Here is a 16,863-nt window from a genome sequence, read left to right as displayed (position 1 = left end):
TATAAAAACATTAAACCATGTCATCTTGTACATTTTATGGTAAGTTATGGTAAAAAGAGAGAAACAATGCACTACCTAAGTTGGTCGCGTTAAATGTCCGCTTGTGAACAGTCTTTAAGTCCTAGCCTAGCTACTGTAGGCTTAGGTTTGTAGGCTCAGTTTTGTAGGCTCACATGTGCATATTATATTTTCTTGGTGGAATGCTGTCTACCAAATATTGTTTGTTTATATTTGTAGAGGTGGTCGTGTGCTTACTATAACAGGCTATGGATTTAACCTGATACAGAAGCCAAGTATGAGAATTTATTGGGGAAGTTATTCCTTTGAAAAGGTAAAAATTCAAAATTTATTAACATTCACCTTAACATCAAGGTATGGTTAAGGATAGTCTGGGTTCCAGACGGAGTTTTGTCTTAATATTAGTTAAAAGATAAATATTTTGGCACATATGGCGTTTCATACGTATACTACTTGATTTTGGATACTCCGTCTGGGGAAACACGCACAAGTCACGTGGTTTGACACCAAGAATTCTTGGTGCATACGATTATCCGGTTGACTAGTTTCAGCTGCATGCGATTGGCTACTCTCTCGTACACCGTTTAAATATTCATATTTAAGAATTTCAAAGACTCAACAACTAAGATGATGCGCATGCGCTATGTTACGTTTAGACAATGTGTACTTGGGTACATTTATGAAAGTTCTGAAGGCTAGAAATTATTTTATATGCCTAGTAGTCTGGTAAACATTTGATGGGATCTTTGAAACATGAAAACTCGTCTTGATATATGATAGGCTAGCTTCTCCGCAAATCAAACATTGAATGGATCATTTATTACGCGGAGATAATTTTGATTTAATTCCCACCCAGACCCTGTCCTGTTCTGTGTGGTGGTGTAGCCCTGTTGTGTGCCGGTGGTATGTAGGCCTACTTCATTGGCGTTTTATTTGGCAGGTCATACGTGCGAGTTGAGTAGGACCTACGAAAGAGGCCTAGGCCAAGGACTAAACAATTAATAAACAAAACAACTTGGCATTACTATTTTATATTTCAACAGTCTCGATCGTACATTAAGCACTGGTAGGCCTACGTACTCGATCTCTTTCATTTTGAAACAAAATGATCATTGGTTGATTCGAAATCCATATTTACATACCGCCCGCCCCATATAGCCAAATACGGTATGATAACCTACGTCATTCTTATCGTATGTTTGCGGTCTGCAAATCGATTTCTATACGTGTTTCACAAGTCTGTATTTTCAGACAAAAATCGCGGTCGAAATAAAAACAAATAAATTTAAAAAAAAGATAATACAGACTTGGGGCAAGTCTAGGTTAAGGAACAACATTTACAAAAATGAACAAAGATATAAAATAAAAGGCAATGATAAAAGCATTCAATGAACATGTATGTTGCATAAAGGTCACTCAGTATCAGGTGGAGGCCTGAATAGTCAAGCGCCTTTCAAATGCCGAACATACATACTTCATAACTGGCTTGATAATCGGGGTCATTTGCACCCATAATAAATATAAACTTATCATTTTGTGACATATTTTTAAAGTTTAGATTAAATGGTAAAAATGATCTTTATGGAACTCCCATATTAAGGGGACACTACCTGTGAAACGATTAAAGAGAGGTTACATGACCGTGGGCGAATAATTGTACCAAATTAATTATGCATTCATCCACCTCGGGCGAATTTTCCTTCCAAACATACCTTGCTGTGTTTGTTTCTTTATGCTTGTCTAATGGGAACTATATTAAAAAATCATTTTGATTTTTTTTTTAATTAATGTGTATTAAAACGTTATTATTAAACGTTTCTTTTGATCATACTTTCAAATAATTATAACTATATATTATTTTTAAAATTTAGATTTAAAAATTAAAAAAAAGTATTAAAAAAAAGCACTTTCTTATTTGTGGGGAGATTCAAATTACCGAGTAAAACAAGTCTTCTCAAATAGGGTGTACCAATCCATCTGTTAGTCCCTGGTAGGCAGTTCATAGTAAGCACTGCACTGCTGCTGCCATAGGTGCAAAGAGGGCCTAGTCCAAACCATGTAAAGGGAGATTCTTGACTTGGGAAAGTGACAGATTGGATATGCCCACATGACATTTTTTATTCTGAGAGAAAAACAGTAATGCATTTCTTTTTAAATTTAGGAGTGCCTAAAGCCCTACAATGACTCGGCGATGTTCTGCCCTACTCCCGACCTCTCATCAGTAAACCACCGGTTCAAACGACAGTCGGATGATGCGGACAAGGCTATTTTTACAGCTGACGTGGGATTCCGTTTCGCAAATGTAAAGAAACTTTTAACGTGGTCAGAACATTCAATGGAAAATGTTACAATGCAAATTTATCCTGATCCGATTTACTACTTGTTCAATGATACGGAAAAATATAAGTCGAATGTCGTTGATGGCGTGTTTGATTTGAAGGATGATGGAACGTTACAGTTAATGGTAAGTGTGTCTTTAGTCCTTTGGTCAGATTGCCTATACTGATATTAGTAGCCAACTAAAATTATGTAGCAACAAATTTAACAAATTTCTTGATCAGTTTCCGGTTGTTACCGCTGAGGAAGGTTGAAACTCTCCGATTGTTTTTGTTATCTCCGCACTTCTGGTGAGAAGTTACGTGGTCGATCGCGCTCGCGTATGTGTGTTTGTTTCTTTCTCAATTTATATATTTGTTAGTTAGCAGGATTACTCAAAATTTGTGGGAACTCATCATGAAATTTTCATATGCCTAGGTGGAGGTTTGCGCTCTGAATTACCTTCTAGTATGCTTGAATTTGATTCTTTTTTAAATAAACGCAAATTTTAATGCCAATTTTTTAATTTGTTTATAGGGTGAAAGACTTGCCTTGGCTAGCACAAAAGAAGATGTAGTTGTTTACATTGGTAACAAGATATGCAGTGTGTCCTTGTTTTCTGCTGTACATCTTCAGTGTATTGCTCCTGAAAAGCGTCCCAAAGAAAACCTTTCTGGTACCACTTTGAAGGGTAACCCTCTTGTAACAGTAAGTAATGTTGAACCTCTATTAAGGGAACACCTTCAGGAACCAACAAAGTCTCATTTTAAAGCTCTGTCTACACTTCAAAAAATGTACTGTGCCCATATATGGATATGATGATGTCATATCACTACCATATTTGGGTATATTTGGGTGCTGTATATACTGGAGAGTGATGGTGTAATGGTAATATCGGACTAGCATGTGATAGGCATGGGTTCGAGGTTATCGGTACCATACTAATTGCATCCTTAGGCAAGATGCTTTACTCTCATTGCCTAATCTGGTAGGCGCTGCACTGCTGGCTGCCGTGGGTCCGTGGAGGGCCTAATCCTAATTTCCTCACTGAGGACAAATATTAATACAAAATACAAAAATACAAAAAAAATTCATTACCATATTTGGCCACATCACACTTTTTTTGTCAAACTAGTTTGATAGTGTAGACAGAGCTTAATAGAGGGTCTCCTGAATAGGAGTTTTCCTTTGTGTTAAAACATGTTGCTTCTACTTTAGTATGGATCGTGGGAAAGTGTTTCCTGAATAGGGATTGGATTTAGTCTCAACACGTATATTGCTCCTCGTTTGATGTACACAACTTGATTGATTGATAGGGTTGTCCCCTGAATGGGGGTGTCCCAAAGGAGGGATTCTACTGCAAAACAGAACATTTTGGTCCCTTTTTTCACAAATGAGCAAATGTTGCTGTTTGTAAAATGATGGACGATTCCTCAGTCAGTCATATTTGATCTATTCAACTTAAAATCATACATTTTTGTGTATTATAAACTCGCTTGTGTTACATCCACATCCTTGCACTGCGTCTCTATGGGAACCAAGTTTTAGATTTGACTATGATGGAATTTAATTTTAAAAATCAAAGAGGAGCTTGACTTTTTATTCTTTGTAATTAGTTAATTAAGTATTGGTGTTTCTTCATTTGTATTTTTCAAATTTTATTTCAACGTTATTGAGTTTGAGCTCTTAATAAATTTACCAACTTTACATTTTTCTTTCGCAGGTTGTTCATGGTAACATCGAGGTTGTGCTTGGACCAGTCAAATACCCGATGCTTTCGTGGTGGTTGTACGCGGTTCTTGCTGCAATCGGAACCCTTATGCTATTAATACTCGTTTTTATGATTTTGTTTTTTTATTGTAAGACGAAAAAAATTGAGCAAGATAAAGAAAGAGTTATGGAGGAGATGGAACTATTAGAAAAGAGCGTACGAGAAGATAGCAGAAGAGGTAAGTTAAATAATTACTTATCTAGTGCACTATATTGTAAAAAATGTCTAAAGTGGAGCATTTGTTAGATAGGTGTCCCCTTAATAGAGGTTTTTGTAAAATGAAACATTTTCAAGATTTCAAATTTATTTTCTTCATAGCCATTGCGGAGCTGGCCACTAATTTGGATGATTTGACCAATGAACTGGAGGGCACTGGGATGCCATTCTTAACCATGCTGGATTACATGAAGAAGATGATGTTCACCGGATACGATCACGTTCCTGCTGACCATGGATCGGACGTAAGTTACAATAAAAAATATTCATCATATGGAAATCATATTTTTTGTCACATATATATATTGAGTGAGTGAGTGGCCGAGCGGTTAAGACAGTGGAACCGTCATTACGTAGCCATAACATTGGCAGGTGTTCGAGGCTCAATCACTCCATGGTTCTGGTGGTAGAACGAGTCTTCTCGGATATGGACTATAAACCGTAGGTCCAGTGTACACATCTAGCTCGTGTGCACTTTAAAGAACCTAGTACATCTTTCGAGACAATCATATATCAGGCTATTCTGGTCAAAATATTTGAGTCATTGTCTAAAAGTAAAAAAAAAAAAAAAAAAAAAAGAATTTAACCTTTGGTATCATGTTTTCTGCTTTTAATGAAAGGTTTAATATACCTTTTTAACTAACTGTTTTCTAGTAGTGCTTGTAATCTTGTTCTCAAACAAAAATAAAACTTATTGCCCCTTGTTTGATTAATTCTTTGTTGGCGTGACATTTTTCAGTTTTATTGAGTGAAAGAATTTCTAATCTTCATGGATTGAGTTTGAACATTTAGTGAAAATGAGCCTTGGTTTTTTAAGGTTCTGTATGGTTCACGATGAAGAGTCTAAAGTGTAGAAGTTGATTTGAATTTATAGTTATATACAATTTTATTGTTTCATAATCTATTTCTTGTAGACGACAGAAAGTTATCTGAATGAACACGGCCTAAAGGAATTTGCGAAGTTGCTTGGAAAGAAAGACTTCTTAATAGCTTTTATTGAGATGGTAGAAGAAAATAAAAACATTAGTAAAAAAGAAAAGTAAGTATTGTCTTAAACATTCCCATCTAAAAAAATACTTGTATGACTAAAACTTTTTATTGATCATAATATTTATAGATAATAATATTAATGTGTCAAAACCAAGTTGTACTCACGATTAATATTTCGTCTCAACACTTTGGGAGACTTCGTCAGAATGACCACTTGAATGACGCACGTCATAGTGGATTGATTCCTCGAAAAAGAAGATCGGATGGTCATTCTGACAAAGTCTCCCGAAGTGTTGAGACGAAATATTAATCGTGAGTACAACTTGGTTTTGACAAATTAATACTTATTATCTGGATTTAAACAAACCTGATGAATCTATTCTCTCATAATATTTATGGTGAAATCGTTTCCGGCATCATACATACGCTACCAGACAAAGTGTCCACTAAAATGAGACTGCAAAACGATTGTGAAAATGTATGGCAAAACATATGAACAAAACAATAGTGTAGGAAATTTTATAGGGTGTTGGTTCCGAGCGTAATGCGTTCTCTGGCGTATTAAATCCACGAGACCGTACACTGACTGCCAAATGCTTCCACATAAAAAAAGTATACTGTATTCAACTAAAACTTTTATTTCTTGTAACTCAGTATTAATACATCTTTCTATCAGTCCAGACCTTTCTTCTCTATACTCTATACGTCTTTCTACTATGATCTTATTTTCTCCTCTTTAATATCTATAACATTTACTACTTATAGTTTATACTTGACATAATATGAGTAAGTGGCCGAGCGGTTAAGACAGTGGAACCGTAATCACGTAGCCATAACATCGGCAGGGGTTCGAGGCTCACTCACTCCATGGTTCTGGTGGTAGAACGAGTCTTCTCGGATAAGGACTATAAACCGTAGGTCCAGTGTACACAACTTGCTCGTGTGCACTTTAAAGAACCTAGTACATCTTTCGAGACGAGTAGGGGGTTACCCCGGTGCATTAGTACATCACAGCCACTGATCACCAACTGGGCCCTCTGGGAGATCAGTCTTTGACTGAAGAGGTCACCCAGTATAAAGATAAAACAAACAAATAAACAAACAAACAATGCAAATTCGGGGCTTCTGAGGAGGATCAAATGTTGCCTCCAAAAGTTTCCCACCAAAATTATACTATTCTGATTGGCTCATAAATTAAGCTGACCTAGTCTGAAACATCCTTTATCTAACTACAGGAAATCAGAAACATAATATTATGACAAATAGTAATACAGTAGTAATATAACAGAGTAGAAACCCATCAAAGTGTCCCTCTGAATAGGGTTGGCCGTAGTGTTAAACATATATATTAGGCAGTGGAACCGCAACTGATTTTACTTCTGTATTGAAAAAATTTTATTCCTCTGTATAATATATGTTTGAAGTAACAAGAATAATAAAATATAATATGTTAGGTAATTTTTTCAATTCACTTGGCCAGTCATTTAGATTTTTACTTGTTTTGATTTTGTGCTCGTTTATTTTAATGTTTTTATATGATGTATTGTGTGGTTCTCAAATGTTATGCTATCTTTGTAAAACATTTTAAATATTTTAAGTACCTTTTGATAATGTATTTCAGTTTTTCTGTGAAGATGATTTTAATAAATATACCATTATGGATGAATGAATGAATATTTCATTGGGTTCATTTTACAGGAAAGTTTCACCTAAAGCTATATTCACAAATGTTCCGTTTAAGATGGCACCGTTGTTAAATAATGGGAAATCATATAAAATGGCACCGTTTTCTTTTATGTGAAAAGGGACTATATATATCGGTGTCCCCAAAAGAGGTACTTAATTGATCTGTTGTCCTCCAATTTAACATCTATCATTTGTCATAATTGAAGCTACGGTTTCAGCACTTGGCTGCTTGTTTGTCATGCTATATGAGTAGTGTTTTTTTATTGTTTTTAATAAAGTATACCTGTGTATTTCTTTTGTAGGGGAAACTTTGCATCTCTGTTGACGGTTGGAATGATTTCAGAAAGAAAACTACCTTATTTCACAGAGTAAGTGTACTATTTTAGAAAATATATTTAAGAATTTAGGCTTATCAATAAGCTACTTTGACATCGCGCCCAGATTCGGTTGCGGTGCCCTAAGAAAAATATCGTGATCATTGAGCATACTTTCACATCAAGCACGAATTCTGTTGTCAGCAAGGTCATTCATGCTCACTGCTGATTGGACAAAAACCAGGATCTGTAATAATGTTGTCAATTTAATGGCTTGTTTATTTGGAAGGAATACAATATTTAAAAGAAAATTTTAAGTGCGTACATAAATATATAATAATAATAATTATTCGGTCACCAGTACATTGACAAATACATATTCATTAAAACGTTCTTGATAGGAATTTCTGATTGTGAGAACTATGTGTTTTTATTTCAGGGTACTAACAGACTTACTTAAGGACTACATCAGTGATGGTGTAGTCTATAAAAGATCAAAACAACTATTTAGATGGTAAGTATTTTTTCATTTTGTAGTATCATCTTTATAACTTACATTATGTCATACTATAATGCTTGAGCCTTAAAATTGTTGTGCCCTAAAGACTTTAAAACATTGGGTGGATTGAATTGGCAATATTTTTTAACTTACATCATTTCTTTTTTGAATATTTTTAGTATCATCTTTGTGCTTAAATTATATTATGTCATTCCATAATGTTCAGGTTTTAAATTTCTATACCCTATGCATTGAAATGGCAAGATAATAATAAATAATTCTGATTTTTAGTACTTTCTGCCCAATTTTATAACCAGTTTGATTTGATATGAGTTGTCTCCCCATCTCTCCCTTTATTCACTTATAAAAATGTCAATAGATGTTATAAAAGAATTCAACATTTCATATAAACTTTTTGTAAAAGTATTCACATTGATATTTTGATGTATACTTTGTAGGACTGAATCAGTGAGAGAGAAGTTAGTTAGTAACTGGGTTGCTTTGTGTATGTATGATCATCTAAAGGTAAGCATATTAGTATCATGTTGTTGAAAACATACTATAACTTGTTTGTCTATGTTTATGTATTCGTTCCTGTATAGCCCCTTTCTCACAGAGTTGTGTGCCAGGAATATTGCGGGAATATACCATTACCATGCCGGTATGGTTTTCTGTGAGAACGGGTCGTCTTGGCATCATGCCGGCACCATGCCGGCATCGACATGACCTGCTTTAGACCTAGTAATATTCTAAGGATATTCCCCGCAATGCCAGACGGGCATTCTGTGAGAACGTATTGCCGTTATATTCCGGGGTTCCCCGTCGAGGCTTTGACACCTTGCGCAGTCAAGTGTATCACTTTGGCGCCTATTCAATTCAATTAACAATAATAATGTCGAACTGGAGGGATAATGAGATAAGAGAGCTGCTTAAAATAAGGGGACAAGAAGAAATTTGTAGCATAATCTATATAGGCCGCTAGGCTAGGCCATTTTAGCTCTTTGTTTGTTGGTGCCTGACCTTTCGTCGCCTTGTAAATTGTAGGCCTACAGCCTTCTAAGGTGTTTTACAGATTGCCGATGACGGCAAATTAATTGCTATACCTGTATAATATATGCACAATATACTGTACATAGCATGTATTGCATAAATATGCTATAAAGGAAGATAATAATCTGTAACTTAACATTCGCCGCCATATCATCGCTAGACAAAAATAATAATAATAAAGGATGCCCTCAATAATTATTTTGTCAGAGACTTTTTATTGGCCGAATATGCCCGACTCCTTTCTCACAGAAAGCCGGTATATACCGGTTATATTTCCGGCACGATAGTCCGATGAGAATGGGTATATGCCGGTAACGATACCGGCACGACGCCAGCACTGTACCGGTATATTGCGGGCACATCTGTGAGAAAGGGGCTCATGCGACATGTATTATAGTCCTGCTTTAAGTACATGTGAAATTACTGTGTATTCGAGAACTATCTAGTATGAAAAATTTAATTTAAAAATTTGGATGTATATAAAATAAAATAAAAATATATGAACACACTGGTTGAAAGATGTACATAATATTTCACTTTTTGTATTTTTTTATAGGATCACGCTGGTTACCCACTTTTCCTTTTATATCAAGCCATTAAATACAAAGTATGGAAGGGACCAGTTGATGCTGTAACACAAAAGTCTTACCATTCATTAAGCATAGATCACTTATTTAAAGATAGTGTGGATTTTGAAGAAATTGTAAGTATGCCAAATACCTCCTAAAATTCCATCATAAAAACACATTAAGGAATGTTTCATGAGTTACGAAGTACAGTACAGTTAAAAATTATTGCACCGTAACCCACATCAAGCTTTGTGGCTACTTCAGGCTACACATGGTACATGCTACGAGGTACTGTGTTTTGGTCCCGATTCCATGTGATTCATTGTTTTTGAACTGCATTGTTTTTTGATCGCAGTTCTACGAACTGCATTGTTTTTTTATCTTGATCCTACGAGAGGCATTGTTTTTCAGTACAGTGGAATCTCCCAAAACCTGACACTCTTCAGACTGTCTGAACATTTTGGTTTTCTGTCATGTCCAATTTTTCAGAACTGTTCTTCCAGCCAGGCCTATCGTCCTATATTAACCGGTTTAGTCCTAGGCCTGTAAGCTTAGGTTACTGCATAAAAGCACAGTGCAATGATAATTAAGAATTGATAATATTATTCCTATACAATACTTTTGATTTATTTTGTAAGTATTATATTGTAACACCCCTCGTATTCAATTATCATTTTTCAAAAACTTATAACTACTTTAGAAATTAACAGTTGCAATGGACAACAAGGGAGATGCAGATATGATCAGTGTGAACGTTCTTACTTGCGATTGTATATCTCAAGTAAAAGAGAAGATTCTTGATGCCATGTATAAAAGCAGACCATATTCTAATAGACCCTCCGCTTCCAGTGTAGATTTAGGTAAGCAAGGTCAAAGGTTAAGCTGCGTTCCCAGAGCTGAAAATGAGAATCAAACTCTGCTTTCTGCTTCGTGTTGTACGTCGTAAAAAGTATTATTCAATTTGCCTTAAGAGGGGATGCAAAATTGATAGATTATTTTTCTTTTAGTGAGAACCATTCTTTATATTATAATCTATGATAATAGGCCGTAGATGTGAAATAAAATGTGATTCTGTATTATTGAATTTGATATGATACCGGTGGAATATAGGTAAATTACTGAGAATCGGGAGATCGGAATAGTGAGATTTATTTTTAATAATTTACAAATGTAAAATTTGTATTTTGATAGATTTAAGGGCAGGAAAACACGGTCACCTTGTTTTATCAGATATAGATAACACCTCCAAGACAGTCAACAACTGGCGGCAATTAAACACATTAGAACACTTTAAGGTATGTTTTATTTTGCTTGCTTGTCTAAGTCATTTATTTTGGTTGTACTATGTGGCACATTGAAATGACATTTTTATTAATTCGTGTCCAAGAAGAATAAAATAAAATTAAATACAAAAACTTAACTTGACTTTGACTGTCTACACTATCAAACTAGTTTGACAAAAAAGTGTGATGTGCCCAAATATGGTAGTGATATGCTTAAAGATGGTAGTGATATGCTTAAAGATGGTAGTGATATGCTTAGAGATGGTAGTGATATGCTTAAAGATGGTACTGATATGACATCATCATGTCCATATATGGACACATCACATTTTGTTGTCATATCAAGTTTAATAGTGTAGACAAGGCTTTAATGTCACGATTAATTTGATTGTGTTATGGTTTAAAACCTTCACTTTTACCTGGAATATTTTTTTTAATAAATATTGATTTTTAAGTGTGGAACAAAAACAAATTGGCAAAATCTGAATGCTGTGTTGAACTTGTTTGTTGTGGAAACATAATTCTTATAAAAGTTTTCTTTTGAAAAAATGAAAAAGTTATTAATAATAAAAAAAAGATATAAAGAATCAAATTATGTATAATAATTACACCTGATAATTATAATAAAAACAATTAGATAAAAAACTCTAAAACACGCAAGTATTTACAAACATGGCCAAAATCTGTGAGAAATGATTTTATAACTCACCATTTCCAAATTGTTCTAACTGCAGTTACTGCAGTAACTACATTTGTTTACTCTTTGCTGTTCATACATATTGTTTATTGCAGTGACAACCTCATAAACCTCTACATTGAAACTAAAACCATATCCATAACCATATGTTACTGAAGAAAGTTAATGCAATAACTGCAGTAGAATAAATTTGACATTAATCTTTATCTAATTTGTTGCATTGTATTTGTGTGTGAATTGGTCATAGTTTGCATTTAAATTTGCATGATACAGGTTGTCAAATTTCACATGGAACTATTTCCATGCTTTTAGTAGACATTTCATCCCCTTTGATATGCAATAATTTCATTTTCCAAAATATTTTGTTGCATTTTAATTTGGAAAGAGCTTTGGAATACTAAACGATTTTAGTTTGCTCATTAAAATTATGCTTTTTATTTTCAAATTGATCCACCTGAATATCTGTACTGTATCTCCACATATGGCATTATTTGTGCAGTATTGTAGGCAAATTCGGTAATACACTGTCATATTGTATCACATGTGTCACCAGTTTTATGTCAGGTGTATAGCTAATGATACAGGTGTCACATGTGTTTCTTATGTGATGCTGTATTACAGAATTTGCCTATGGTACAGTAAAAATTTAAGATGCAGTACTGAGAAACGGTTAATTGATTTTGTTAGACACATTAATTTAATTTTGTTATGCAAACAATTTTCATTTTTGCTTGATGCGTTTCTTGTGCTTATCACCATTTTTCTTTTACAGCTTTCTGTTCATCGCTCCTCATATTTTTTTTTTCTTTTCCCCATTGTTTTTTTTTTCTCCTCGCATTTTCTTTCACTATGGTTTAGATAAGGAATGGCTCGTTAGTCGCACTTGTTCCAAAGCAGGAAGTAGCTAACGCTAAGCCTTCATCTATTTTTATTAGTCCCACGACAGTTGATCATTTAGGTGAGTCCTAAAAGCTTGGCTTACGAAAATAGTCCTCAATGTTTACTGCATTTCAACAGATTCTATTCGGCTATTGGTCAAATTTTAATTATGCGTAACTAATTTACATAAATTATTCAAATATTTTTTGAAATTTGATTTATTAATGCATGATTGGATTAATAATCATGAAAATTTATATTTGTTGTGAAATAGAAATGGTAGACTTTTGGTCCAGACTTTTTAGTACGGTTTTAGTTATTGTAGATATGCAGTGTAATATTGAGGATAAAAATAGGGCCTACTTTAAGACTATCTTTTTATTTATTTTTTCTGCTTGCACCACTGTTTTTCAACAATTTCATGACAACCTTCGCATGGTTTGTTCATTAGATGCTTATTTTTCTGAAAATCGCACTTGTGTCCATTCATGCATGTCTTTTCTTCGGTTGCACATTATTGGGGTTAAAGGTCATCACACACAAAAAAATCTGAAAATTTGGTCTAAAACTTTTCAGAGCATGTTTTTGTTTTAAATTTAGACATGAATTCATAGGTTTTCAGTATATCATTGGGCGATTTGGACATTTTTTCCAATATGTCAAAACAAAATATATATTTTTATAAAAGTAATATTGGAATTATATTGAAAAATCAATGTAAATATTAAAATTATATGGTATAATCTTTTATTCTTGTAAACTATGCTATTTTTAACTTATTTAGTCATTTTTATATTTTCAAATACATATTTGGTTTATAACACATTTTTAGGTAAAAGTTTTTTACTGGAAAAATACTGCATTTCTCCCTGTACATAATTTGTCATACAATTTTCTATTCTAACTGAAAAAAATTCTCAGTAAATTATTTCTGCGGATAAATAAGTAATATATTGTCTAGTAGACAAGTCCCAGATTTTTTTTGTGCATGACCTTTCACCCCATGATTGGGTGAAATTTGCTGTGGTAGCAACAGTCATGCGTGGTTGCAGAAGAGGATCTCAGATCTGATTCTCTAGATAATTTCACTCAATAGATAAAAGACGGTGCCACTGTGTCACTAATACACCGCGCAAACGGACGGCATAGCGCCACTGTAGGCCAGATCGTCACGAATACAAATCCAGTATACGGTGAGAACTGTTTTTTTCAAATCGATCATTTTTATGATTTCAATTTTTATTAAAAAATTTTTATTAAATTTCAGAATTTCTATTTGTTACAAATTTCTATATTTTTTTGTTACAAAATTTTAAATTAAGGTTATTAATTATAATTTAATTACTGATGTACAAACATAAATATATCAATATTGATAATGTGGTCTTTATTAAATTCTTTTGCAAATGTTTTTTTCTAATTATTTTTTCTTTCACTAGACTGTTGTTTAGCTAGAGTTTATTGAGAACACTTATATTTTGTTACATACCATTTTATTAAATAAACAACTTTGGCTTACTTGACTCTTGGTACTCTTTTTAAGGTATTGATGACAACTTTCCCATGAAAAAAGAAATATATATATTTTAACACCAATTCAAAAGGTACCCCTATTAAGGGGACATTTCCAAGAAACAACAGGAAATATATATATTTTAACACTACAGCCAATCCCTATTCAGGGGACACTTTGTTTAGTCCCGAGAGTGTCCCCTTAAAGATGTATTGTCCCCCTGAAAAAATAATTCCTAAAAAAAAATGTGTTGAATATTCTATTTTAATGTAACATAATAGTTATCCACTTTGACCACAAATTTGATCCAAAAAAAATTGTATTTACCTGAAAAAATGTAAATTAAAGCAAAAAATGGTCAAATTGGCTGCCAGCCAATGGATTTTTGGTTGAATTTTGTTATTTTATAAGTGAAAACATTTTTTTTTTTTTTTCATTTTTTTTCTAAGGAAGTGATTAACTTTATTAAAACTACAAAATAACATATTCAAAGTATGATTTTATTAAATTCATTTTTCATGTTTTTGGGGGACAATACATCTTTAAGGAAACAGTCCCATATATTTAATATTATTTGGTTTTGAAATACATCTTAAAGAGGCTCTAATGTATTGTTTCTTATTTTCTGATCTTTAATTGTATACAGTCTTTTATTTCTTATGCATTATGGAAAAAAATTTAGTAAACTAATTCGAAATGTATAAGGAATGATTTACCATCTATAGATATATGAAATTGTTATCTTTATTTTTGTAACCTTTTTTTTTTTAAATGTATAAAAATGTTAAAAAATAAATTTAAAATAGTATTAGTTTTTAAATGCAATTACATTGATGGCAACATCTACCGTTGGTATTTTGTCATGGTATAGGACAAAGATCTCATAAAAGACATGCATAAATCTAATACAGGCATGGAAGTGCTCTTGAAAAGGAGTGTATCTAATTTCCATCTTTTCAGTACTGACACCAGTTTTTGTTTATCCTCTTGCCAAATTGAGTAAAGTTGTCAGATAATATATATATCAGATGATAGTGACCTAATAATAATGAATTTATAGTCGTCCAACCCTAAGTTATTTGACTTCAAACCAGTCATGAAGACTTGGTATGGCACTTTTTAATAGTAAAGATATATACCTATATGGTATTTATATATTCTGAAAAGTTGTGATTACCGACATTTGTTAATTTGTAAAGTTTGATTACTTTTAGAAAATACTATTAACATGGATGCAAAATATGGCTTTAATGCTGAAGATTCCAATTTAGAAAAGGGCGCACAGCCCTGGCATTTGGTAAGCAAACTGTGTTATCTTCTCTTAAAGGTGGACTTATGTCAACAAAGAACTCAACGAAACTCAACCCCTTTATGTCAATCTATTTTGCAATACTTTCAGTTGAGTTGAACATGTTCTACTTTTTTTAAGAACTTAATGCAACTGACGACTGTAAATCACGAGAGGTTTGGGTAACCAACCAGTAGCAATCAGTTTGATGATTACATATAGGGCTTGCACGCATTGGTTCCTAATTGATTTGTGTGCGTTTTGTTGACCACTAGTTCCATATGTTGACATAAACGCTCACATACTAGTTCAGTTCAGTTGCTCTCTTGCACAGCTAGTTCCTTTGAGTTGAAATGCTTTGAGTTCCAGGTCCTGTCTTTACAAAAATTGAATTACTTAATTAAATTCTTCTTACTTTGTTTTGATGTGTTGTTTGTTGTAGGTCAAAGACGTAGATCCGTTAGAAGATGAACAAAGGAATTCCCGAAGGAAAAATAAAACTGGATCCATCTACAGACGGAAGTTAAAGACAATCCATGAAGTCCATTTTCCTCGTCTTATGTCCACTAAGGTCTCATTTAAAAAATACTTGCTATAGTATAATCCTATTCAAGAGTATAATCATATGCTAGAGTACTATCCCACCTCCTTGAGTATAATCCTACGCTTGAGTATAATCCAATGCTTGAGTATTATCCCATGCTTAATATAATCCCATGCTTGAGTATTATCCCATGCTTGAGTATAATCCCATGCTTGAGTATAATCCCATGCTTGAGTATAATCCCATGCTTGAGTATAATCCCATGCTTGAGTATTATCCCATGCTTGAGTATAATCCCATGCTCGAGTATAATCCCACCCTAGAGTATAATCCTATGCTAGAGTATAATCCCACCTCCTTGAGTATAATCCTACGCTTGAGTATAATCCCAGGCTTTAGTATAATCCTATGCTTGAGTATAATCCTATGCTCGAGTATAATACCATGCTCGAGTATAATGCTCGAGTATAATCCTATGCTAGTGTATAATCCCATGCTAGAGTATAATCTTATGCTTAATAGTATAATCCTATACTTGAATATTATCCCATGCTTGAGTATAATCCCACACTAGAGTATAATCCCACACTAGAGTATAATCCGACAGTAGAGTATAATCTCATGCTTGAGTATAATCCCATGCTTTAGTATAATCGCATGCTTTAGTATAATCCTACCTCCTTGAGTATAATTCCACTTCCTAAATTAGGTATTGCATTTGTTTTTCAACCCTGTTATTTTCTGATTTTATTTTGTGTTATGTTTTTAGACAACAATACAAAAGTATGTGGATGGTATGTTTAGAGCAATGTTAAAGGCTCCTAGCGATGACAGTGACATTTCCGTTCCAGTCACCATAAAGTATCTGTTTGATTTCTTTGATGCACAAGCAGAAGAAAATGATGCTGGTCAGGCCATGGCTAAGACATGGAAGAACAATAGGTAATTGTTGTAAAGCTTTTTAAAATGTAGCATGTAAGGAGAAAACCTGTGAAAGAGTTAGTAGCATGTAAATAAGGAACCAGTGGCATGTAAAGAGGGAACCAGGGAAGGAGCAAATGGTATGTAAAGCGGGAACCAGCAGTGGGCTAAGTGGTTGTGTGTAAATAAGAACCAGTGGCATTTAAAAAAGAGGGAACCAGTGCTGTGCTAAGTGGTTGTGTGTAAAGAGAAACCAGTGGTATTTAAAAGAGGGAACCAGGGATGGAGCAAGTGGCATGTAAAGATAGA

At 33.7% G+C, this 16,863-nt stretch overlaps 1 protein-coding gene across 1 annotated transcript in view; it reads left to right on the top strand.

The window, feature by feature from the left end:
* The window catches only part of LOC140059393 (plexin-A4-like), a 74,953-nt gene that overhangs the window by 55,035 nt on the left and 3,055 nt on the right, over positions 1 to 16,863 (top strand). Inside the window, exons 17-32 of the mRNA XM_072105286.1 lie at positions 238 to 331; positions 2,180 to 2,482; positions 2,872 to 3,042; positions 4,058 to 4,283; positions 4,424 to 4,566; positions 5,236 to 5,360; positions 7,300 to 7,365; positions 7,751 to 7,825; positions 8,269 to 8,335; positions 9,417 to 9,563; positions 10,130 to 10,289; positions 10,621 to 10,724; positions 12,268 to 12,367; positions 15,016 to 15,098; positions 15,532 to 15,660; positions 16,403 to 16,575. Coding sequence (XP_071961387.1) covers positions 238 to 331; positions 2,180 to 2,482; positions 2,872 to 3,042; positions 4,058 to 4,283; positions 4,424 to 4,566; positions 5,236 to 5,360; positions 7,300 to 7,365; positions 7,751 to 7,825; positions 8,269 to 8,335; positions 9,417 to 9,563; positions 10,130 to 10,289; positions 10,621 to 10,724; positions 12,268 to 12,367; positions 15,016 to 15,098; positions 15,532 to 15,660; positions 16,403 to 16,575 — 2,166 coding nt within the window. The remainder of the gene's footprint in view (positions 1 to 237; positions 332 to 2,179; positions 2,483 to 2,871; positions 3,043 to 4,057; positions 4,284 to 4,423; positions 4,567 to 5,235; positions 5,361 to 7,299; positions 7,366 to 7,750; positions 7,826 to 8,268; positions 8,336 to 9,416; positions 9,564 to 10,129; positions 10,290 to 10,620; positions 10,725 to 12,267; positions 12,368 to 15,015; positions 15,099 to 15,531; positions 15,661 to 16,402; positions 16,576 to 16,863) is intronic.

Source organism: Antedon mediterranea, chromosome 9 (assembly GCF_964355755.1).
Source record: "Antedon mediterranea chromosome 9, ecAntMedi1.1, whole genome shotgun sequence".
NCBI lineage: Eukaryota > Metazoa > Echinodermata > Crinoidea > Comatulida > Antedonidae > Antedon > Antedon mediterranea.
This window is presented reverse-complemented; position numbering and strand designations above follow the sequence as displayed.